The 26,249-nt window shown below is 44.4% G+C and overlaps 1 protein-coding gene across 1 annotated transcript; it reads right to left on the reverse strand.

The window, feature by feature from the left end:
• Positions 1 to 1,206: 1,206 nt before the first annotated feature.
• LOC142464565 (olfactory receptor 5V1-like) lies at positions 1,207 to 3,944 on the reverse strand. Its single transcript, XM_075567935.1, has 3 exons — positions 3,818 to 3,944; positions 2,278 to 3,196; positions 1,207 to 1,285 (listed from the first exon to the last, which is right to left on the reverse strand). Exons 2-3 carry the CDS (start codon positions 3,189 to 3,191, stop codon positions 1,207 to 1,209), a joined length of 993 nt encoding a protein of 330 aa, XP_075424050.1. The 5' UTR covers positions 3,192 to 3,196; positions 3,818 to 3,944.
• Between the last annotated feature and the right edge of the window lie 22,305 nt (positions 3,945 to 26,249).

The raw sequence follows: 26,249 nt of genomic DNA on the forward strand, positions 1-26,249 counted from the left end.
GCTAGGGAAGTGGAGAGAGAAATACATTCTGGGGGTAAGGAGAGAGAAAGACATGTAGGGGGGGGAGGAGAGAGAAAGATATGCTGGGGAAAATGAGAGAGAAAGACATGCTGGGGAAGAGAAGAAAGACAGACATGCTGGGAAAGAGGAGACAGAAAGATATGCTGGAGGGGGAAGGAGAGAGACAGGCATGCTGGGGATGAAGAGAGAGACAGGCATGCTGGGGGGGGGGAGAGAAAGACATACTGGGGAAGAGGAGAAAGACATGCTGGGGAAGAGGAGAGAGAAAGACATGCTGGGGGGGGGAGAGAGGCAGACATGCTGGGGAAGAGGAGAGAGACATGCTAGGGGGGAGGAGAGAGACAGACATGTTGGGGAAGAGGAGAGAGACAGACATGCTGGTGAAGAAGAGAAAGATATGCTGGTGAACAGGATAAATACATGCTGGGGAAGAGGAGAGACAAACATGGTGGGGAAGAGAAGAAAGACATGCTGAGGAAGATAAGAAAGACGTGCTGGGGAAGAGGAGAGAGACAGACATGCTGGGGAAGAGAAGAAAGACATGCTGAGGAAGATGAGAAAGACATGCTGGGGAAGAGGAGAGAGACAGACATGCTGGGGAAAAGAAGAAAGACATGTTGAGGAAGATGAGAAAGACATGCTGGGGAAGAGGAGAGAGATAGACATGCTGGGGAAGAGGAGAGAGATACTGTAGACATGCTGGGGAAGAGGAGAAATACATGCTGGGGAAGAGGAGAGAGAGACATGCTGGGGAAGAGGAGAGGACAGACATGCTGGGGAAGAGAAGAGAGGAAGAGATGCTGGGGGTAAAGGGAGATAATTGAGAATACAGAAAGGAAGTAATTGAAAACATGAGAGTTGCGAAGAACATGGAGATGAGGAATAGATGGAATGACAACGGGTGTGAGGCATTAGGGGGATAAGGAGAGAGAACAGCATGAGGGGTAGGGAGGAACAAAGACATGACCAGGCAAAGTAAAATGAGGTATAATCATGTGGTCACATTTGTGTGGACCCCATTATTCAAATTGGTCCTGGGCTCGTAAAAAAATAATTTTGTTGGCGGCCCTGGCCAGAAGGTATCGTTTGGAGTTATGCTGCTTACTAAATAAAGGTCATACTTGTTTTTATTGTACAGTACATTATATACTGTAATATTTAGGGCTCTTGGGTTAATGGCACAAATCACACCTGTACATCTGTAATAAGCACGGGATCATTTGTTAAAGGCTTTATTATGACACCTTTATAAAAGACTTTCTTAGAAGCCCTTAGAAGAGAAAAAGTAGGAAATAATGGGCAGCAATGAAAGGCAAAGCTTATATAGTATGGGAATACAGTTACATTGGCAAAATGGTTCTTATCTCTTTCCATGTTTTCATAGGTGACCAAACCTTTCTACTTGCAGAATAAGTGTCGGTCCAAATAACAGAGATATGTCCTGTGATTAACCTCTGTGGGACGCTTTTTGACTCTACATCTGAAATACAGGGTCATCATTTAGCACATATTACCCAGCACATTCTCAGATATAATAACCTACTGATGACATGAGATAATTCCACTGCCAACTATTTTATCAACACAGAACTTTTTTTAGGAGAAGTTTAACTTTGCTGAAAGTAGCAGGGGAAGAACAGCAATAAAAACTGAAATCACCCAAAAGAGCCAAATAGACTCGACAATATCACCATTGTGCAAGCTTACTGCATTGGTTTACAATAAGAGGGCTTTGAATCAAGGTTCAGACTGAGCACTAAATTGATGTTACTGTAAGTAGCATACATGCCTAGTCAGTATAAAGGCTGATACAGTTGCATACAAAACCTATTGTGACTTGTGCCAACTATATACAAGAGAAAAGAAAGCTGATGCAATTTGTGTAAAGCCTGCATGTCACTGTTAGAATCATGTGCTGGATATGAGCATTTAATATTACCACTGTTGGGTGACATTTGACATATAGTACCTGAGAAGCAATAAAGGGCAGACATGAAGCCCTTTAATATTCAATATATCACTGCACATCCCACTTCTGTATCAGCATCACATGAATGAATGGTCTCCAATGTAGGTACCATTGGAAGATTACAAAACATGGCACTTTTTCTGCTTAAGTGTGGCCTTCCCAAGCACCTGGAGGGACCCACAGCACACGGTCACTTTGTGCCAACTGTACACATGAATATTTCTAGCAACAGTGTCATCTACTGCAAGAAACCACTTCTAAGTTGTCTATTACTGAATTGCCTACCCATGGCCCTTTTTACATCCTCATTCTTTAAGGTGTATATCAGTGGGTTCAACATTGGAGTTACAACGCTATACAAGACCGAGATAAGCCTATCCTTGCCCAAAGAGTAGGTAGAAATAGGTCTTACATAATTGAATATGGTACTACCATAGTACAATACCACCACTGTAAGGTGGGAGGCGCAAGTAGAGAAAGCTTTCTGCCTTCCTTCAGTGGATCGAATTTTCATTATAGTCACAATAATATATATGTAAGATACAATAATGCATACAAAGGGTGTCCAACCAATGAAAACACCAATGGACAGCAGCAGAACTTCATTAATGAATGTATCATCACAGGAGAGGGAGAGGAGTGGGGGTATATCACAATAAAAGTAATTTATATTGTTTGATCCACAAAAGTGTAGGCGGAAAGTGAAGACTGTATGGACCACAGAATTGATAAGTCCACTGAACCAGGACACAGCTGCCAGGTTAATGCAAACCTTACGGCTCATAATGACAGAATATCTGAGGGGGTTGCATATGGCTACAAAGCGGTCATAGGACATAATACCAAGAAGAACACACTCGGTACCCACAAAGGCCAAGAAGAAATACATCTGGGTTACACAACCAGTAAATGAGATGGATTTTCTCGCCACTAGAAGGGTTTGCAACATTTTGGGCATGGTGGTCGAGGTGTAGCAGATGTCCAGGAAGGATAGATTGCTCAGAAAGAAGTACATTGGTTTGTGAAGACATTGATCCATTCGTGACACCAAGATGATGGCGACATTTCCGGCCAGAGTCAATGCATAGATTAGAAGGAGGGTGCAAAACAGGAAAGCCTTGAGATCAGCTGAATCAGACAACCCCAAAATGATGAAGTCTGTGAATCTGGTCTGATTCACACGCATTATATATTGGTTCATTTCATCTGCAAAGACACACATCCATTATTAACAGCAGCAATGTTAGAGGAGCATGCATTTTACTAGGTTTTAGTCCATTTCAAAGTTTATGGTCAATAAGAGTGGCAGGAGCAAGAAATAAAAATTATTCAATAATGTGCTCTGTCCAAATATCATTTTTATTCTTTAAACAGAATGACACTCACCTTTTAGTGAGATAGCCAAGAGACATGAAGTGCTACTTAATGTTTTCCATCTCCCTTTTTGAACATGGGACAAAGTGGAGAGTTATGGGGAAATATAATGGTTCGAACTCACAGGCATTCCATTTTAGAGCCATTGGCTTCCTTAAAGGAGTATTGTCAACTGCATGATGTGAGAAACTGTTGGGTCTCCCATTCCTCTCTAAGGGAAGGGTTCCCCTATACTTGTCAATGTTTCCAATTACAACTAGTTTAAGAGCCACAAGGTAACCCTGCCAATGCAAACTCCACACACAACAATCCCTTCTGCCAAACTCACCTCCATTGGAGTTTTTTTTTTCTTGTTTTCCTGCATCCAGGACCCAATTTGAAAGAATTTCACTCCATGATTTAATATAAACAGCGAAAATATGGAATGGAAGCAGAAGTGTGTGATTGTTTTACCTTGAGGTGATGTACAGCTGCATGCAAGGTTCTGTCTTTGGGGGAGTTCTGTATTTAACAGGAAAGTTTTGGTTTTAGGTCTTCTTCAGGTCTTAATCTGGATTGGCCCATACAAACAAGGTTGAACAAGAGCTGAAAGGAATATTCAGATTATAAACTGTTCTGGGTAAGGATTCTAGTTTATGGTCTTTAATGTGTGTATTGCTGTACTTTTCTATAACAAATGCTCAAAACACTGGGAACCTGGATGGTGCTAAAAATATATTTATATCTCCGTATGTGTTTCCTTTTGTTATATTTCAGGTAGATTTATATTGTCTCTGTTGGCAGAGGTGGACAGCACTCACCAGTGTAATCTGCATGGCTTGGGCACACGTGGACCAGCCGCTCACCACCTTAGCGATCCAGGAGGATAAATAAATAGAATAATGGTCCTGGCATTTCCAGTTTCAGTTAAAACAGAAGCTTACTTTATTTTAAATCATAATAAAAATAACTCCACCACATAATTCGAGCAAAGAAATAAATGGAAATATACCAATACCAAGTGGTGATTGCTGTAGTAAGAACAAGCGTCTTGGGCTCTCTTGGTAAAGTACTAGTCCTTACTACTGCAATCACCAGTTGGGATATATTTACATTTATGTCTTTGCTCAGATTTTTGTACAGTTATTTTTATTATGCCTTTAAATAAAGTTGGCTTATGTTTGAATTGAAACTGAACGTAGCGGGACTGTTCTTCTATTTAGGTAGATTTCTATTGGAATTCCCTTGTTTCCCACTTCTTGGTCTTCACAAATGTTGTACATGAGCATTGGAGACCTTGCATGTCTCTTCTTCAGACGTTCTGTTCAGCTCAGATTGACAGCACATATAAAGAATAGATGGGAGGTCTTGACGTTTGTAATGTTACCCTTTTGAAGATCTCTTAGCATTGCTCTATTGAACCTGCAACAAACCTGCATTTCTCCCATACAAAAATGTGTACTAAAAATCTGCACTACTCCGACTCCTATGAAATATGTTAGAACAAAACATGTGTTATAAATGTCTGCCCCAAATTCTTACAACCTTCGTCTCAGTGGTAGAGGTGCAGTATACAGGATTAAGATGTCTTTGTGTAAAGTCAAGCAATGCTTATCATGAAAACATACCTCTGAGCTAAGAACTCCAGCAAAATCAAGAGCAGCAAAGGAAATGTTCTGGTCCTGTAGAAAGAAGGAGATTATTTAGCTGTCGGTAATGAAATGTAGACACACATGTGACTTAGAATATGGTTCTATTCATTTGCCAGAGACAGCTGCTTATCTGCATGATGGATGTGGATCGCTGCTGTTTTGCAGAAGAATAAGCAGAATCAGGTGGCAACTATCTGCTGCTGCTCTTTAATACTCTCAAACATTTTGGGCTCCTCTTATGGGAATTCAGATGGAAACCGTGTTAAGCTTTTAGTAATTGGATACCTTGGGGATATTTTTCTCCCTGGGGCTAATTATTTGACATAGCCTTTGGACAACTACTGTACTAACAAAGAGAAAGATTCATGATTTCATTCATTCCTTAGTAACTATAAGGACCAACCACACTACGGCCCAGATACATTAAACTGCATTAACCTAAAAATGTGGTATAATCGTCCCAAAATAGTGTGTTATTTTTTATTGTGCAATACATAAACATTGCACAGCCAAAAGTATCGCACTTTTTTGTATCAGATGCATTAAAAATATCAGATCCGGTCAAAAATAGTCCTAATACCGCTTTTTTTTTTGTATTATCGGCCAGACATTAAGTTCATGTTTATTGAAACGGGATTATCATCTGCTCTTGGCTGGCTGTAGGCCAGCGGTGCGCAAACTGGGGGGGGCGCTCACCCGAGGGGGCCCTGAGAACTTTCGGGGGGGGGGGGGGGCGGCGTTTACAAAGGCCCCGCGATGAGAGTGTGAGGCCTCTATAAACGTACTTACTAGGCTCTGGTCACGCGTCTTTATGACAACGCGGCATCAAATGACACCCGTTGCCATGGAGATGTGACATTAATTGACGGCGCGGGACACATCACGTGACATCACATGACCCCGCAGCATCATTTGATGCATCGTTAGACACGAGGGGGGGCTCGACCTAGGAGGGAGCAGGTAGGGGGGGCAGGTGCGGGGAGTTTGCGCACCGCTGCTTTAGGCGATGCATGCCGAGGTGAAGACAGGAGACTTGTTTTGGGGAAAATGACGTTGGCTTTTATTCAGCAACATAAAGTACAGGATTTTCCTATGCTAAAAGTTCCGCAACTTGGTTGTAGTACCATGTGATGGCAGCCATTTTTTAAAGAATGGGACGTACCTCCCTTTAAGATGACGTTACATCCTTTTATAAAAAAAAGATCCCTGTCACATGGTACGCCAGCCTGTCGGATTGTGGGTGTACCATTTGACACTCAAATGTGATGTCACAGGCCTTATATAAGGCCTGTCCCGTCTCATTTGAGCTTAAGAAGCTGACGGGAGAACATCCGCCCCAAGAAGAAAAGAAAGAAGAAAAGAATGAAGAACTCAGCAAATGAGGCTACATAGGTTGTCTACAACAACCAGTCAGATTGGGGATATAGTTCCCACAATCTGATTGGCTCAAATACCATGTGACGGCAGCCATATTGCTTTTGATGACGTCTTGTTAAAGGGAAAGGAAGCACAGCCATTCTGATCGCCTGGCTTAATTTCCTTTACATGACGTCACCAAAAAAAATAAAAATACAAGGCACATGGTTTTCACTGGCCAATCAGAGCCGTGTGAACAATTTGTCGAAAATGTGACATCATAGGCCTATAAAAGCCTATGCAGCCTCATTTGACGGCAAGAAGCCGAGGAGGGAGGCCCTCCTCCTCCAATAGGACTACAAGGGCGTGCCTGCGGAAGATGGAAGAAGACACAGACGAAGAATAAGACCCCCGAAGACCCCGAAATTGGATTACAAATTACAGATGAAGAAAAAGGAAGAAGAATAGGACTTTGGATTTTTTTTACCTCTGGTCCGTTGCTGTTTGGGTTCGTGGATTGGTTCGAGAGCTTGCAGTGTCCCCAGGAATCGAAGGATGAAGGTAAAGGTAAGGAAAAACATAGAATGTGTGTTATTTTTCTCTTACAGGTTTTTTTTTTATTGTGATTGCATTTTATTTTGATGTTTATTCATTGCCACTTTATTTATGTATGTCTCTTTATGGATATACATACATACATGGGACAAGCAATGGTTGTTTTTGCAAATGCTTGTTTTTATGTATTTTAAATGTATTTTGCTTCTTTGTTTAGAAATGTTTGGGCAATTTAAGTTTTAGTTTTATTTAGTAAGATGTCCTTTTTTGTGGGGTTTTAAATGGTTTATTTCAGGGGGTGCTTGCTTTTTAATAGTGGCTTCTTTTTGGTAGTTAGATTTTGTCTGATGGTGTTTACTTTGAGCTTTCATTTATTTATTCATGGTTTGGTTTTGGTGTTTTAATTATTAATTGTGTTATTCATTTTGGATTGGATTAATTGATTGGTGGTAATTTAGTTCTGTTTACTTCTTTATTTGTTTTTAGTTTCTCATTGTTTTGATTGCATTGGACCTTGTTTGTGATTGCTTAGTTTAGTTTCACCATTGACTGGCATAGTGTTAAATGATGCTCATATTTTATGGCCATGATGTACCCACTGTGCCATTCAATTGTTTTATTGGCATTTGTTATCTATTTAATTGGCTATGTGATGTATTTTATTTTGCTATGTGCTGTGTTTTATTTTACTATGTAATGTTTTTTATTTGGGCCTATTTTTTTTATTCCTTCACCATTTGTTGCTATAGTGGTAAATGATGCCCAAATTATATGTATCCACTGTAACAATGAATGGGTGAAGGGTGGGGGTAGTTGCCTGGGGAGTGTTGTTAGGCCTCCTGGGTGGGTAGTGGTAGAGGGTGGATTAACCCCTTAATTACTATAGTGGTTACTAACCGCTAAGGTGATTAAGGGGTTAGTGGACATTAGATGTACTGTATTGTTTATGGCAACGGAGGACATGGACGGTGATGAAGATGAGGACGGCCTTCATCGTGGCAGCTTGGCAGGGGTGAGCGCAAGATGTATTTACTTTATTTATGCTGCTTAATGTTGTATTTTAAATGGCCAAATGCACTATTATCCATATGTGGATAATAGTATTTTTGGCCATTATTGTACTGTATGTGTTAGGGGGCGGGGGAGGGAGGGGGGTGTATTTATTTTAAACTCCCTGCAGAATTTAAATCCCCCGGTCACGTGGGAGCTTTAAAAGCACAGGGGATACCGGCACCCAATAACGGGGCTTGTATCTCATGAAGTAAGGGGTCCCCGAGGCTGAAACCAATGCGGTTAAGCTCAGGAGACCCCCTGCACATGTACACTATTATTAAATTGTATATTTTTACAGTCCGATCGCCTGTAAGAGCCGTGCTTGGAGACGCTGCTTTTTTTCCTAACAGCTATCGCGCTTTACAAATGGAAGCGCGATAGCAGGGGGTGAAAAATAGCTTGCGTGATCGGGCATATTTTTGGCCGCACGGACCACAATGCGCTTCACTTTTTTGTGAATCCCGCATTTGGCATCCATTTGTAACAGGCGAGTCAAAGATTCCCAATCAGGCGCAAAAGTGCGCTGCTTAGTGCATAGCCCCCACTGAGTGGTGCTACATCTATACATCAAACCACTGGTTGTTAGAAGCCAGTGACCACATGGTTTTATTTATGCAATTCTGTCTTAAGGTATTCAGACCTCTGCTCATACCACTATGTAATGATAGAAAGATTCATTATCTTGAAGAACAGCTCTATCATGTAAACCTTGATACTTATTACTGTAGTCAGTTTTTGTTACATGCAATGTTTCCATTATTTCTGTATTTAAAATGTTTGCAAATCATATAATTCAGTCTTATGGCCATTAAATCACTATTGTTAATTTGTAGTTTTCACCTACAGTACCTGTTAATACACGTATTATTGTACTTCTGTATTCCTACTTATTAATGCTATCAATGTTACCTGTAGCTATTTTGTAATGTTAAATGGTGACAGCAATCAGTGTGTGGTTAGGTAAGAAATCAGTTGTTATATTGGATGATGACAATATGACTGTACAATTTTTGACACTTCTATGGATAACTACACTCAAAGGTTCAACACCCATCATAAATATTAATTTCTCACACACTACCCCCTCCATGTGTCAAACACTTTTTCTCCCCATCCATGTGTCACACACTTCCCCCCTCCCCCAACAATGTGTCACACATTTCTTCCACCCCTGTATCACACACTTTCACCCTACTCCCCTCCTCATTCTGTCATACACGGTACCCCATCCCACTGCAATGTCATACACTTCCTCCTTCCATGTTTTACACACTTCCCCCTCCCATCTCCACATGTCACACAATTTCCCCCCATTCATGAGTCATACATTTGTTCACCCTTAACCTCCTCCATGTGTCACACACACCCCTTTTCCCCTCGGTCCCACACTCCTCCATGTGTCACACACTCCCCCTTTCCCCTCAGTCACACACTCTCCCCCTCCATGTGTCACACACCCCTTTCCCCTCTGTCCCACACTCTCCCCTCCATGTGTCACACATTTCCGCTTTCCCCTCTGTCCCACACTCTCCCCTCCATGTGTCTCCCCCTTTCCTCTCAGTCACACACTCTCCCCTCCATGTGTCACACATTTCCCATTTCCCCTCTGTCCCACACTCTCCCCTCCATGTGTCACACATTTCACCTCAGTCACACACTCTCCCCTCCTTGTGTCACACACCCCCTTTCCCCGCAGTCACACACTCTCCCCTCTTTGTGTCACACCCCCCCTTTACCCGCAGTCACACACTGTCCCCTCCATGTGTCACACACACCCCCTTGCCCCTCAATCCCACACTCGCGCCTCCATGTGTCACACACTCCCCCTTTCCCCTCAGTCAGAGACTCTCCCCTCCATGTGTCACACACTTCCTCCCTCCCATCTCCATGTGTCACACACTTTCCTCCTTCCATGTGTCACACCATTTTCCATGCACTCCCCTTTCATGTGTCATACACATGGTTAGAAAATGGCGGCTGCCGCGGCCGAGGGGTTGGAGCCCGCCCCAGCCGTCCAACCCGGAACAATGTCCAAGATAATCTCATGCTCAGAAACAACAAAAAGCTATATGTGAAACGTATGAATGGATAACATAATGTCCAGAACCTCCTTTCAAAAAAATGTATGTTGTGCAAATAGAGTAATTGTCTTGTGGGAAGAATAGTGCATAATGGTGACTAAAAAGATCACCACAAGTGAAAAAAAATGGCACAATAAACATCTAACACAAAAATAGGAGCGCATGAAAAGAAGCAAAAAAATGAAATTAGTACATAGAATCTTTATATGTTAAAAATAAAAGACAAATGACACTACATATAAAGTTTGATCACAATGATCTAAATGTTCATGACACACGCAGAGTGTCGGGCTCTGCTACCCAGAACCCCGCGATCAGAGTAAAGTCCCCAGTTGTTTATAGGGAAATAGTCCAAGACTAGATTGTATTGTATTGTATGTCTTTATTTATATAGCGCCATTAATGTACATAGCGCTTCACAGTAGTAATACACGGGGTAATCAAATAAATAACAGATAATATAAATAACAGATTATGGGAATAAGTGCTTCAGACATAAAAGTAACATTTCGGAAGAGGAGTCCCTGCCCCGAGGAGCTTACAGTCTAATTGGTAGGTAGGGAGAACGTACAGAGACAGTAGGAGGGAGTTCTGGTAAGTGCGTCTGCAGGGGGCCAAGCTTTATGTATCATGTGTTCAGAATATCCACAGTGCTATTCATATGCTTCTTAAAGCAAGTGTGTCTTAAGTTGGATCTTAAAGGTGAATAGAGAGGGTGCTAGTCGGGTACTGAGGGGAAGGGCATTCCAGAGGTGTGGGGCAGTCAGTGAAAAAGGTTTAAGGCAGGAGAGGGCTTTAGATACAAAGGGGGTAGAAAGAAAACATCCTTGAGAAGAACGCAAGAGTCGGGATGGTGCATAACGAGAAATTAGGGCTGAGATGTAAGGAGGGGCAGAAGAGTGTAAAGCTTTAAAAGTGAGGAGAAGAATGGAGTGTGAGATGCGGGATTTGATCGGAAGCCAGAAGAGGGATTTCATGAGGGGAGATGCTGAGACAGATCTAGGAAAGAGTAGCGTGATTCTGGCAGCAGCGTTTAGGATAGATTGTAGGGGAGACAGGTGAGAGGCAGAAAGGCTGGACAGCAGGAGGTTAGAGTAATCAACACGGGAGAGAATGAGGGCCTGAGTCAGAGTTTTAGCAGTCGAGCAACAGAGGAAAGGGCGTATCTTTGTTATATTGTGGAGGAAAAAGCGACAGGTTTTAGAAATGTTTTGAATGTGAGGGGCAAATGTGAGAGAGGAGTCGAGTGTGACCCCTAGGCAGTGTGCTTGGGCTACTGGTTGAATGATCGTAGTTCCATCAGTAATGTGGAAGGAGATAGTAGGGCCAGGTTTGGGAGTAAGTATGAGGAGCTCTGTTTTAGCCATGTTGAGTTTAAGGCGGCGGAGGGCCATCCAGGATGATATAGCAGAGAGACATTCAGAAACTTTGGTTTGTACAGCAGGTGTAAGGTCAGGTGTTGAAAAGTATATTTGTGTGTCGTCAGCATAGAGGTGATAATTAAACCCAAAAGATGTTATTAGGTCACTGTAACAGGGGACTTATCCCTGTTCACAAATGTGCCTCTAATCCAGCATAGTGGTGGTTAACTGCTGGTAGGCAATTAATTAACACTGCCTGATTAGATTGCTGAGAAAAGCCTGTCTTTTGAGACAGGAAGTGAGACTCCTTAGATCACACCTGAGCTGAACTTTGGAGACAGAGCAGAGATTCCTTAGTCCACAACGGGGCTGAACCAAGGAAGGGCAGATGTCTTGAGCGACAAGCTGACCACAATACAAAGGGGACAAGATTCTAAACTTGGAGCTTGACATTTTCTGTGCACACAAGGGTGCGGTTCCAGGAGAGCAGAGAAACTTCCCCTAAAGCAGCCCAGCTAACAGATAAGACTTTTTCGTATAAGACTATTATCTATGTCTGTGTATTGATAAATGTCTCCATGATTTGGGGCTGGTAAATAGCTTAGCTAACCAACCCCAATCAGAGAGAGCTGAGCTACATACAGAGATAGGGGTTTTTGGTTGGCTCACTATTTCGCTTATGTTGATTTTTTTGCTGTTTAAAGCGACAGGCACAATAAAGCCTTGTTATAATTTCACCTTACAACAGTCTCCATTGTGTACCTCTGCACATGTCCTCCTACATATAGTGTCAGAAATTTGGGATGAGAGGTGGCCTTTGAAGTTTAAAGGGCCGGAGATTGCCTGTGGAATTTTTTTTTGTGGGCTTTTGCCTGCATACAGTCTTGCAAACAAACCTGAGCAACAAAAACAAAGATTCACCTGCAGCAGAGATCAGAATTAAAGGGATACACACCCAGGCAGGAAACTTACACTGCACTGAAACCTACAAACCACAGATGGACTCTTTTCCCCAATCCCAAGAGGAGAGAGAGAGACTGCTGAAGCAGGTAAACCTTATTTGCCTATCACAAAGTGTAATATGGTCATTGAAATAGGGGTTTTGCCTTCCAGCCATGGTCAGGGTTCAAGAAGTGAGTCAGCCCTTAAAAGAGATAGGTGTTTTTTGTTTTCAAAAGTTTCGCTGAAGCAGTGAATACAGATGGTGACCCACGAGTGGTACTGATTTTGCAAATAAAGGTTGCCACACCGCATAGGACTACCAGCTGTGAATGGAGTATATGCAGAAAAGTGTGAAAATTGATGTAAGACTGTGCTGAAGCAGAGGAATTTTTAGCAAACAAATGCTGAGTGTAAAATTGCCCTACAGGGGAAAAAGGGATTTCTGAACTGTGTAAAAGGTATTCCAAAGCCAATTGCTGAGTGTTGAGTTACCCTGCCGGGAGTGAAAGAAATATTCCACTGCAAAGAATGTTTTTTTTTTCTGCAAGTAAAAAAAAAAAAAGTCTGCCTATGTATCTTGGGAGAGTGAATGCCATAATACCCAAAGATGAGACTGAAAATGACTGAACTCAAGCAGAAAACCAAATTCTGTTGCTGAAGTGGAGGGATTGCACATAGCAAGTAAATGGTTTAAAGCAAATGCCTTTGGTGAAGCCAGAAAATGGGCAGCTAGCAAGCATTGTATTTAAAGAAATAGAACCTTGGGAATTTAAAACGGCCACCCAGCTGAAGTCAAATACAGACTCTGTAAAAATAGGGAAGAAAATGTGTTCCTGGTGTAAAGAACCCCACCAGACGGAGCAGTGTCCCTTCAGGCCTTATTCAGACGATAAGAGTGAATGCATGCACAGAAATGCTAATGTTGTAAAACTTACTAAAGGAAAGAAAAAGTCTACAGAGATGCCTGTGAGAGCTACGACCTCTACAAGCAAAATATGCCCACCTGTAGGACTAGAACTGTTGGGGGTTCTAGCAAATACAGTGACAACAGCTGCAATAGCGCCTCCTGAGGTCAGGAAGGAAAATATACCTGATAGCCCCAAAATGGAGGACAAAATACAGCATTCCTGTAATGAACCCTACCCCACAGAAGAGTGGCCCTTCCAGTCCGATGAGGAGGAAGACATCTCTTATGGGGAACCCAAACCGAGTCACACCCACAAAACACCCCAAGAATGATGGGGGTACCTGAACTCGGTACAAACCGAAAAGACCGCTCCCTATTTGACGAATATGATCGGCAGGAGAAAGAGCGAGAGCAGTGGCTCACCGAATATTTCCGTCAGCTATTACAGTTGCAAGAAAAGCCAGGTGGATCCAGTGATGCTGCTAAAATTTCAAATGAAGATGGAGACCCCAGTATCCCTGAGGGGACGGTGTCATCCAAAACAAAAAGGCGAAAAAAGAAAAAGAAAAGCGGTTCTTCACTTACCGTGGAAGGAACAGACACATCTGCAGATCTTGCGGAGGAAAAGGGGGTCCGAAATGCCCTGCAGCCTAGAGAAAATGGAGAAGTCATCCCACGGATGACCGAATATCCAGAGGGCCCAAGGCAGAAGTCGTGTACCCCAAAGAAGTGTCTGTCCGGTGCTAATAGTGAAAAAACCTCAACCAACCATCCCAGGGAAGCGGAGCCGGAACCGGTGAGTGACGATCCCTTGACCAGCCCTGGGGATGCCCTGAAGGTTGCCAAGCGTGACTGTGATCGGCTACGGGAAAATAACATGAAGCTACAGAAAGATGTGCTCACAATGTACTCTTTGGCCAGGACAGAATTGGACGATCTCAAGACTGAGCTAGATACTGCAAACTCTACTATTACCGCCATGGATGAAAAGCAGAGCCAATCTGATAAAATGATGGATTAGCTGAAGCGGAAGTATGAGGAGGCCCTGAAGCAGATGACAGTCTTCCAGAAAGAGATGCACACTCTTCGCATAGAGCTGAATGCCTCACAACAGGAGGTCAACAGTGTCCGGACAGAGGTAGACGTATCTCAGAAGGAGGTTCATTCACTCCGCAGAGCACTGGATGCCTCACATCATGAGATCAACAGCTGCCGCACAGAACTGGAAGTCTCCAGAAAGGAACTTCACAGTCTCACTGAGGAGCTGGACATTTCAAGGAAAACTATCCTACATCTTAACTTAGATCTCAAAGTCTCTCAGAAGGAGCTTCAGAACCTAAACCTGGAGATGGAAGTCTCACACCAGGAGACAGCTCGCCTCCAAGCAGATGTGCAAAAATGGAAGGGGGACTGCAAGGAGGCCCTGAATAGTACAGAGACTGAAAAAAGAGAAAATTTAAGATTAAAAAAGGAAAATTCTGAGTTGACAGAACATGCCAAGGGAAAGAATGCCACGCTGCATGTCTTCAGAGCATCATTGGAGGCGGAGCATCGATACCAGGTGACTGTATGAGAGGGAGCGTGAGAAGGCTCAGAAACTGGAGCAAGAGCTGGAGAGACAGAGAGACTGTTCCATTCCCTTGAGTCAGTACACCAAGGAGAAAACAGATGCAGCGGCAACCTTAACGACAAAAATTACATAGCTCCAGAATAGGAAGGAGACACTGATACAGACTCAGAGAAAGCAAAGTGCGCAGATAAATTCCCTGAGAAGAGATTTGCAAGACGCACTCAAACAAGTTGAGACTCTGCAGACCAGTAACTTACAGATTCCTCCAATACGGAAAAAGGTATTGGCTCTGCTCAACAACCGGTATCCCACAGTAACTAATGCCCGTGAGGACAAGGGTACAGTGAGAGTTGGGGACTCCACGCAACTTCAAAACAAGATTACGAAGTTTGAGCCACCTAAGAAAGCACTAGCCAAACCTACAGCTGCCCAACAGGCAACAAACAGAGGTAGGAGTGCAGAATCAAAGCCAGAAGAATCCTTAGCTGAGGAAGCTGAAAAAATAGGACGTTCTCTGTAAAGCGAGGTGGAGGTGCAACTCAGTCCCAAAGAAGCTGAACTGGCGACTCCATTGTGTGGGGGTGGTGCAGAAAGACCGCTTCAGGAGCGGAAAACTCAAAGGGCTAGTCCTAACTGCTCTACAACTGTTGCCATACAGTTTGTCTACAAAAAGAGGAGTGCCCGACGCAACGGAAATCTCATGACCGCGCACTCTGTAAAAAGACTTTACTTGGAAAAAGTCCTCCTCGAGCGACTGAGCAGTGCTGATCTCAAGCACCTTCAGGAGGAGATAAAAATAAACTGGAGAAAGGGCTCCAATCCCAGCAGGACAGAGGGTTCTCTTCCTCCATCCCCTCTCCTTCAAGTAACAGAAAGATCTCGAATGAGAGTAGAAGGATGGGCTTTGGCCGTGGTAAGCCTGAGCTTCCCACAAACAGGGGAGGTATGTAACAGGGGACTTATCCCTGTTCACAAATGTGCCTCTAATGGAGCAGTGTGGTGGTTAACTGCTGGTAGGCAATTAACTAGCACTGCCTGATTAGATTGCTTAGAAAAGCCTGTCTTTTGAGACAGGAAGTGAGACTCCTTAGCTCACACCTGAGCTGAACTTTGGAGACAGAGCAGAGATTCCTTAGTCCACAACGGGGCTGAACCAAGGAAGGGCAGATGTCTTGAGCGACAAGCTGACCACAAGACAAAGGGGACAAGATTCTAAACTTGGAGCCTGACATTTTCTGTGCACACAAGGGTGCGGTTCCAGGAGAGCAGAGAAGCTTCCCCTACAGCAGCCCAGCTAACAGATAAGACTTTTTTGTATAAGACTATTATCTATGTCTGTGTATTGATAAATGTCTCCATGATTTGGGGCTGGTAAATAGCTTAGCTCACCAACCCAGTCAGAGAGAGCTGAGCTACATGCAGAGATAGGGGTTTTTGTTTGGCTCACTATTTCGCTTATGTTGATTTTTTTTGCTGTTTAAAGTGACAGACACAATAAAGCCTTGTTATAATTTCACCTTACAACAGTCTCCATTGTGTACCTCTGCACATGTCCTCCTACAGTCACCTAGAGAGAGTGTGTACAGAGAAAAGAGAAGAGGTCCCAGGACAGAGCCCTGGGGTACCCCCACAGAGATATAAATAGAGGAGGAGGAGGTGTTAGCAGAAGAGACACTGAAAGTACGATGGGAGAGGTAGGATGAGATCCAGGATAGAGCTTTGTTCCGAATACCAAGAGTATGGAGAATGTGAAGGAGAAGAGGGTGGTCCACGGTGTCAAATGCTGCAGAGAGGTCGAGTAATATCAGCAGGGTGTAATGACCTCTGTCTTTGGCAGCATGGAGGTCGTCAGTTATTTTAGTGAGGGCTGTTTCCGTGGAGTGAGCAGTGTGGAAGCCAGATTGTAGAGGGTCGAGGAGGGAATAGGTGTTGAGAAAATGGAGCAAGCGAGAGAATAAAAGACGTTCAAGGAGTTTAGAGGCAAAAGGCAGGAGGGAGACAGGTCGATAGATAGAAAGACAGGTAGGGTCAAGCTTGCTGTTTTTGAGTAATGGTATGACTGTTGCATGTTTGAAGGAGGATGGAAAGGTTCCAGAGCAGAGGGAGGAGTTAAAAATGTGTGTGAGCGTAGGGATTATAGTAGGAGCAAAAGGTTTTAGGAGATGGGAGGGAATGGGGTCAAGAGGGCAAGTGGTAGAGGGAGAAGAGGCGATCAACAGCGACACATCCTCCTCTGAGACAGTGGAAAAGGAGTCAAGGAAGGCAGGAGGAGAGTTAGGAAGAGGTGTAGGATGGGAGGAAGAGACAGAGGGGATGTTCTGACGTATGGATTCCACCTTTTCCTTAAAATAGTCAGCAAAGTCCTGAGCGGAGATGGAGGAAGGAGAGGCAGCTGAGGGTGGTTTGAGTAGAGTATCAAAGACAGAGAACAGTCAGCATGGGTTAGACTTGTGCATGTTGATTAGTGCAGAAAAGTAGGCTTGTTTAGCTTGCGAGAGGGCAGAGTTGAAACAGGATAGCATAACTTTGTAGTGAAGGAAGCCTGCGAGAGTATGAGATTTCCTCCAGAGGCGTTCAGAGGAACGAGTGGAGGAATGCAGCATGCGCGTGTGGGAATTTAACCAGGGTCTAGGGTTAGAAGGGCGAGTGCGGCAGAGAGAAAGCGGGGCATGTAGATCAAGAGAGGAGGACAAGGCAGAGTTGTAGTTCCTGACCAGGTTGTCAGGGTCTATAGCAGAGCTGAGAGAGGAGAGGGAGGAGCGCAAAGTGGACTCAATGTCAAGTAAGTGAATAGAGTGCAGGTTTCTGCAGAACCGGGGGGTAGATGAGGTGGAGAAGGGGAGAAGCGAGATAGAGAGAATGAGTTGAGGTGATGGTCAGAGAGAGGAAAAGGGGAAATGGAGAAATCAGAGAGAGATAAGTTTTTAGTGAAAACCAGGTCTAAGTAGTGGCCATCCTTGTGGATACTGGCTGCAGACCACTGTTGAAGGCCAAAAGAAGAGGTTAGAGAAAGAAAGCGGGAAGCCCAAGGGAGAGAGGGGTCATCAATGTGGCAATTGAAGTCCCCAAGGAGAAGAACAGGGGAGTCTGAGGAGAGAAAGAAAGAGAGCCAGGATTCAAAGTGAGAGAGAAAGGTAGAAGGGGGATGAGTAGAAGTAGGTGGGCAATAGATGACCGCCACATGGACAGGGAGAGGAGAGAAGATCTGGACAGTGTGAACCTAAAAGGAGGGAAAAGCAAGAGAGGGGGGAATAGGAAGGGTTCGGTAGCGGCAGAGAGAGGAGAGCAGGAGCCCCACGCCTCCACCCCTGACATCAGGGCGCGGAGTGTGGGAGAAGGAAAGGCCACCGTGGGAGAGGGCAGCTTCCAGAGCAGAGTCAGACTGAGTGAGCCAGGTCTCACGTAGATGGTATTGAACAGACCTTGAACTAAAATTCCTCCTGTCTGCGTCCTCGTGGTGTCTCTAGACTGCAGCCATTGTCACGGACCTCGCATCACTGCATATGACGTCACCTACGCATTTCGTGTCAAATGACACTTCTTCAGGTGTTGAGTTCAAGGTCTGTTCAATACCATCTATCTAGTCTTGGACTCTTTCCCTATTAACAACTGGGGACTTTACTCTGATCGCGGGGTTCTGGGTACCAGAGCCTGACCCTCTGCGTGTGTCATGGACATTTAGATCATTGTGATGAAACTTTATATGTAGTGTCATTTGTCTTTTATTTTTAACATATAGGAATTTTAACATATAAAGATTCTATGTACTAATTTAATTTTTTTTTTTTTAACTTTTTTTTTTTAACTTTTTTATTAGGCAGATATAAAATGTACATACAAAAACCGGTATACATAGCCTAATACAGAACATTTTTGTATTTTTTGGGGGGGAAGGGATGGCAAAACCTGTTGCCCGAGTCGGGTGGCCTACCAATAACGGAGAGGCCAAGAAGGGGGGGGGGGTGAGAAAGAGAGAGAAAAGAGTGGGGGGGAGGAGGGAAGGGGGGGGAGTGTGTGCCCTGGTCACTGGTGTCCCTTTTGGATGAACTTCATAGAGGTACTGATTATCAAACGCTTCCTTATCTGTATTGCCTTACCTCCTTGTTTCTTCCTTGGTGAGCTTAACTCGTTCTATATGATTATCCATGGTTCCCAGATTTTGTAAAAAGCTATCGTTTTTTGCTTAAGGTGCGCGGTTAGCTTCTCCATAAGCATTACTTCATTTATCCTGTTTTTTTAGTTTAGTCATAGAGGGTGGGGACACTTTCTTCCAGGAGGCCGCAACCTCACATCTCGCCGCTGTGAGGATGAAGGAGACCAATTTCCTCACTGGACGGTCAATTTTTTCCATTGGCCTGGCCAGTAGGTAGGTCAGTGGATCAATAGGTAGGTCGAGGCTAGTCACCTCTTTTAATAGGGTTTGGACCCTTTCCCAATACTTCTTAATTTCTGGACATGTCCACCAAATGTGGGCCATGTCACCCTTTTGTCCACAGCCTCTCCAACATAAGTCAGAGGCCAGAGGGTACATTTGTTTTAGTCTCACTGGAGTGAGGTACCAGTAGTACATTATTTTGTAAATGTTTTCTTTGGTTGTGGTGCATATGGAAGTTCCTGAGGCTACTTCCCAAATGTCTTCCCAGTCCTCTCTGTTGATATCTATATTCAGGTCCGCGGCCCATTTTTGCATGTAGTCATGAGTCGGAGGGTCCGCTGATGTTTCCAATTCTGTATAAATCTTTGATATTAGCCCTTTTTGTTGAGAGCTATCTCTACATAGTCTCTCGAATTTAATGAGAGGGGGAATTCTGGATTCGGGTATATCTTCTGGGCAAAGTGTCTAATTTGGAGGTATTTGAATGTGTCCAATTGTGGTATATCGTATTTAGTGCGTAAATTTTAGTAGCTCAAGAGTTTCCCCAGGCTCAGAATGTTTCCGATCACCCTGATCCCCTTCGATTTGAATTGGTCGTATAATTTGGAAGCGCATCCGGGGGGGAATTTGGGGTTATTAAAAATTGGTGTAAGTTATGAGCTAGGGGACGCAAGTCTGTACTTAGTCTTGACTTCCAACCAGACATCCCAGGTATGGCTCATCGCTCCCAGTTTAAATTTGTTGAGGTGCATATCTCCTCTATCCAGGCTCCATAGGCACACTTGCAGAGAAGGCATTTTGGCATAGTGTGACTCTATTTTGAGCCAACATTTTTGTGCAGGGTCAGCGTTCCATACGGCCGCTTGTTTAAGTTGGGCTGCCTGGTAATATTTGGAGATGTCTGGGACACCCATACCTCCCCTCGCTCTAGATGCCAACAGTACCGACCGGTCTTTTGCCCTGCCAAATGAAATTGAAGAATCTGTTTTGGATGTTCTTTAATTCAGAACCAGGAACGTGGACCGGGAGAGTTTGAAAAAAATATAATAGTCTAGGGAGTATGTTCATCTTTATCGAGATCATTCTTCCGATCCAAGAAATCTGGTAACCTTCCCATTTATCCAGGTCTCTCTTGATTTTGCAAACAGAGCCGGGTAGTTATACTGATATAAGGATTGGTAGTTCTTTGATGCATTCACTCCCAAATATTTAATGTATGAAGAACTCCATCTATAACTAAAGTTCAATTTGAGCAATTTCACTTCTGATTCTGAAAGACTCAGGTTAAGGGCTTCAGATTTGTCACTATTTATCTTGTATCCAGATATTTTGCCGAAATCTCCTAGTTCCCTTTGAAGGTTAGGAAGGGAAGTTTGGGGTCTGGATAATGACAAGATAATATCGTCCGCAAAAAGCGAGATCTTGTAATTTGTTTTTCCTATTTCTATGCCTTGGATATTTATATTGTTTCGTATTTTTGATGCCAAAGGCTCGATAGTGAGTGCAAAGAGGAGGGGGGATAGTGGGCATCCCTGTCTCGTATCATTTTTGATTTGGAATCTTTCGGTGTTCCCACCTGGCAATCTTACGAGGGCCAATAGATTTTGGTATAGGTCGCGGACCCCTGTTAAATAGAATTCGTTAAAGCCAAATTTTTCCATTGTGGTATTGAGAAATAGCCAATCAATTCTATCAAATGCCTTCTCTGCATCTAAACTCAGTAGCATTGCCTTGGTGCCTGTGAGGTGTACATGATCAATTATATTGATTATTTTGCGGGTATTGTCCGAGGCTTGACGCCCCAAGACAAACCCCACTTGGTCCAGATTTATTAACCTAGGTAATATTGGGTTTAGCCTGTTAGCCAGGATCTTGCTATATAGTTTAAGATCGTTATTCAGGAGGGAAATTGGTCTATAACTCCCACATTGCATAGGGTCTTTCCCTTCCTTATGTATAATAGCAATGTTTGCCAGTGACATTGACGAAGGAATTGGGTTTCCCTCCATGAATGAGTTAAACATATTCAGTAGGTGTGTGGACAGTATGGGTAAAAACTTCTTATAATAGGCATTAGTGAACCCGTCTGGGCCGAGGGCTTTGGAGGTTTTCAGTGTTTTCACCACTGCTGTCAACTCTGCTTTTGAGATTTTGGAGTTAAGGGCGGAGTTTTCTTCGTCTGTTAGTGTGGGAAGGTTGTAGTCATCAAGGTAGTTTGTGATTACATCTAATCTATTGGGCTCTGAATCGCTACTTTGTGTTCTTAGATTATATAATTTGGTGTAGAATTTAGTAAATTCTTCGGCTATTTTTCTTTCGTTATATATTACCTCACCAGACGTATTTTTGATCGCCGTTATTTGGGATCTTTTTTGTACTCCTCTTAGCTTGCTAGCCAGAAGTTTATCGGCCTTGTTGCCTTTATCGTAATATTTTTGGTTAGTCCATTTAAGGGCTTTTTCTACATTTTCCAATTGAATTTGTTTAAGCTCAGTTCTATTAGTAGTCAGATGTTTATATATTTTTTTTGTGGGGTTCGCTTTATGTTGTTTTTCCAAATCGAGAATTTTGTCTGTTAATATTTTTTTCCTCTCCATTTTAACTTTCTTTTTGTGGGAGGCAATTGAGATTATTTTACCTCTGATTGTGGCCTTATGGGCTTCCCACAAAATTGTTGGGGATGACACCGAACCATAGTTAATATTAAAATACTCCTTGAGGGCTTTTTTGATATCTTTCTCTACTTTGATATCATTTAATAGGGAGCCATTCAGTTTCCAATTGTAAGTGACCGTTTTTGTAAATGGTATTGAAAGTGTCAACGTAACTGGGGCATGGTCCGACCAAGTTATCGATCCGATGTCCGAGTTAGTGGCGGCCTCTAGAATGTTCTTGGTGGCAAGAAAATAGTCGATACGTGAGTACGTCTGGTGAGGGGGGGAGTAAAAGGTGAAGTCCTTCTGTCCTTGGTGATGGATTCTCCATATATCCATGAGGGAGAACTCTTTAATTATCTCTTTAATTTTTTTCCCAGTTCTATGTGATTGGGCGGAGGGCAAGCAGTCTGGGTTGAATGACTTGTCTTCTATGGGGTTTCATACCATATTTAGGTCTCCTCCTAATATTATTGAGGACAAGTATTCAGGGTCCACTCCTAGTACTTTTTTAAAGGATTCGTTTTGGTTTTCATTTGGCGCATAAAGGTTGATCAGTGCGATCGGAGAGCCAGTCAGAGACCCATACACCACTAGAAATCTACCCTCTGGGTCCGTTGTTATTTTTGTCAGATTGAATGGAGTGCCTTGGCGAATTAGAATTGCAACTCCTCGCTTCTTACTGCTAAATGACGAGTAATAACTCATTGGGAACGCGTTTTGGAAAGTTTTGGGCGGATCCTGGTATGTGAAGTGCATCTCCTGAAGGAAAACAATGTCACTCTTTAAAGTCTTCAATCCTTGCAGAGCTAACCTCCTCTTTCGATTATTTTGTAAACCTTTTACGTTCAGAGAAACCAGTTTAATAGCTGATTGGTTAGCCATTGGGTTTATTTCTACTGTGTTTGTCTGTACTTAGGAAGGGTGTTGGTATTGTCAAGACTCTCGTGGAAGCAGGTCTCTCTTAACCGACCAGGGTCGGGGGGCGAGTGCAAGAGAGGGGGGGAGGGAAGGAAGGGGAGGGGCCTGCTGGGACAGTACCAGGAGGTGATAGAAAGAGTAAACTAGGCCTTGATGTGGCCTGAAAAATTACAACCGGTGTAACTTTAAACCGGCTTTTGGGCTGGAGGCCCGCGGGGGGTGGGGGGTAAGTCCGGTGACGGGAACCTTTGGGGACAGGGAAGACGTGGGCCCCTAACTATAGATTACATAACTTTGCACCCCTCTGGGGTTGCCAACTGTAAGACTTGTGTATAGGATTTGGGGGGATCCATGTGAGGTCAAGTGGATACTTTGGAGCGCTTTGTATCTCTGCTTTAGATTACTAAGCCTGGTAACCTAGGGCCCACATGCTTCTGTGTATCTGCTTTTCAACTAGTTACGGGGGGCTCTGGTTTCTCTGAACTTTGGCTCTGGGACTGATAATTAGATTGCTTTCTTGTTTTAGCTGAGGGATAGGGAGGGGGAGGGGTTAGGAGGGGGTGGAGTGGCGGGTATGTGAGTAGAGTGGGGGGGGGTATGATTAGGGGGTAGAGGATGAGATTTAAGGAGTCTTATAGTGGGAGATAGGGGGGAGCGGGATTCAGATACATTTTTTGAGCCCTAGTCTCATTTGGGCCTTTCAGATAGCTTAGACAGGATAGTGCCCTTGTTTTCAGTCATACAATAATATCAGGTGGGTTCACCTAAAGACACCGTAGTTTGTTACTCTGAGCCTGTCGGGAAGGCCGTGCCCTTCCCCTTACAAATTAACGTTACCCTTTCTTGTCAGTTGAAGGTACCGTACCCAGCCGACTGGCCCATGAGTTCTTTGTTCTGAGGGGGGGAGAGGGAGGGGGGAAGGGGTGCCCAATACCTTTCAATATATCTGGATAAGATGGAGCTAAAACATTTGTATATGCATTGTTAACATGGTTTCCATCATATATTGGCCTGTTTTGTGGGTATGAACGACATATGAACAGCACAAGAGGAACAGGGGGAGGGAGGGGGGGGGGGGAGGGAGAGGGGGGAAGGAAGGGGGGGAGGGAGAGAAGGGGGAAGGGGGAAGGGGGGCAGGGGAAGAGGGGGAGGGGGGAGAGAAGGGGGAGGGGGAAAATATGTCTAATACCTTTCAAAGTAACAAGATAGGATGAAGCAAAACACATTCAGTGTTAACAATTGGTTTCCACCATATATTGTCCTGTTTTGTGGGTGCGAACGGCGTATGATCAGCAACCTGCAGGTTTAAGACACTGCTGCGCTTTCGTGTCCGTAGCAGGGTGCAGTAGTTAGTGGGTCCATAGTGGCATTCTTATGGTTTTAACCCTGGGGGGGGGGGTCCAAGGGAGGGAGGCTGTGAGATGGAGAGAGGCTGAGAGATGGAGGGAGGCTGATTGGAGGAGGGAGGCTGAGAGATGGAAGGAGGCTGAGAGATGGAGAGGGCTGAGAGATGGAGGGGGGCTGAGAGATGGAGGGGGGCTGAGAGATGGAGGGGGGCTGAGAGATGGAGGGGGGCTGAGAGATGGAGGGAGGCTGAGAGATGGAGAGAGGCTGAGAGATGGAGGGAGGCTAATTGGAGGAGGGAGGCTGAGAGATGGAAGGAGGCTGAGAGATGGAGAGGGGCTGAGAGATGGAGGGGGGCTGAGAGATGGAGAGGGGCTGAGAGATGGAGAAGGGCTGAGAGATGGAGGGAGGCTGAGAGATGGAGGGAGGCTGAGAGATGAAAGGAGGCTGAGAGATGGAGGGAGGCTGAGAGATGGAGGGAGGCTGATAGATGGAGAGGAGCTGAGAGATGGAGAGGTGCTGATCAGAGGAGGGAGGCTGAGATATGGAGGGAGGCTGAGAGATGGAGAGGGGCTGATTGGAGAAGGGAGGCTGATAGATGGAGGGAGGCTGAGAGAGGGAGAGGGGCTGATTGGAGGGGGAGGCTGAGAGATGGAGGGAGGCTGAGAGATGGAGGGAGGCTGAGAGATGGAGGGAGGCTGAGAGATGGAGGGAGGCTGAGAGATGGAGAGGGGCTTAGAAATGGAGAGGGGCTGATCGGAGAAGGGAGGTGAGAGATGGAGGGAGGCTGAGAGATGAAGAGAGGCTGAGAGATGGAAAGGGGCTGAGAGATGGAGGGAAGCTGAGGGAGGGAGAGGGGCTGAGAGATGGGGAGGGGCTGATCAGAGAAGGGAGGCTGAGAGATGGAGGGAGGCTGAGAGATGAAGAGAGGCTGAGAGATGGAAAGGGGCTGAGAGATGGAGGGAAGCTGAGGGAGGGAAGAGGGGGATAGAGGGAGTCGGGGGGGTGTGTGTGAGGGATTATGCGTCCCTCTTCCTTATATCACAGTAACGCTGGGGAGCTCACAAGGGGGAGAGAGAGGTTGTTGCTGTTCAGTGTGCTGTCGCGCATGACTAGCAAGGGGAAACCGTCGCGCCTCTGAGATCGGTTACCGCCGGCGTCCTGTATTATAAAAACTTAAATGTGGCAACTCTAAGGTTGCGCTTATAATGCCGGCAATGGCGACAGCAACGCGACATCGCAGCAAAACAAATATATTGCCGCCGTCACGTGTGCTTATAGTAAAAGCGACACGACTGAGCGACGGCTTGGTTACGATCGCTGCAAGTAAAGTCAATTTGATTTTTCCAGCGACCGCAGCGTGACGTCACCGTCGCGTCGCTGTCGCCGGCAGCGGCACTATAAGCGCAGCCCAAACCTGGGTAATGCACCGCTAACACAGCCCCACATTTAGACGTGTGAATCGGTCGAGATTTGCTTCTCCGCAGGTTCAAGCAAACTTTCAAAAGTTACGTTATTTAAAAATGCCCATTGACTTTTTAGCGTTAAGCGAACTTGTTGCGACTTTTGGATCGAAACAAACTAAAATGGGGGAAATTCGCCAAGTTCTCGTAGGCCTGGGAAAAATGTATCCACCTCTAATCAACTGCCATTAGAGTTAATACAATCTCATTTATTATAAACCAAGCGTTACTTGTTACTTTAACGAGGGTGATTTCTCTAAGTGCCACAATATAGGGATTCTTTCTTTCCTCTATCTCTCATTTATTATAAACCACATGTTACTTGTTTCTCACTATATCGAGTGTGAGAAAAACAGAAAGAGAGAGAGATGCTTTTTGACACATCATTTTACTACTGTAGTCAATTGCACAAGTCACACGTGTACAGGTACATACAAATAAAGGGATAATGAGACGATGTGACTCATGTTGACACAGCTCATTGTAAGTTGCTTCATTATATGGTGCAAATCAGTGGAAGCTATTGCTTCATCCTAGAACAATTTCAAAGCCCCGCTACATTGAGTCCCTGCTGTATCAAACTCCACAAGAGGCCAACTCTAACTCCAAGATGTTGCCTTGAGTTTTGTAATGAAGTCATTGTCTTGAGATGGACAATGATGTAATTTGGTA

Source organism: Ascaphus truei, chromosome 13 (genome assembly GCF_040206685.1).
Source record: "Ascaphus truei isolate aAscTru1 chromosome 13, aAscTru1.hap1, whole genome shotgun sequence".
NCBI lineage: Eukaryota > Metazoa > Chordata > Amphibia > Anura > Ascaphidae > Ascaphus > Ascaphus truei.

What these genes read in the sequence shown, in the direction of transcription:
- LOC142464565 (XM_075567935.1), bottom strand. Translation starts at nt 3,191, where the DNA reads ATGAACCAATATATAATGCGTGTGAATCAGACCAGATTCACAGACTTC. An exon ending in GAGGATGTAAAAAGGGCCAT is followed by an intron (nt 1,286 to 2,277) that starts GGGTAGGCAATT and finishes TCTAAGGGCTTC; the next exon opens with TAAGAAAGTCTTTTATAAAG.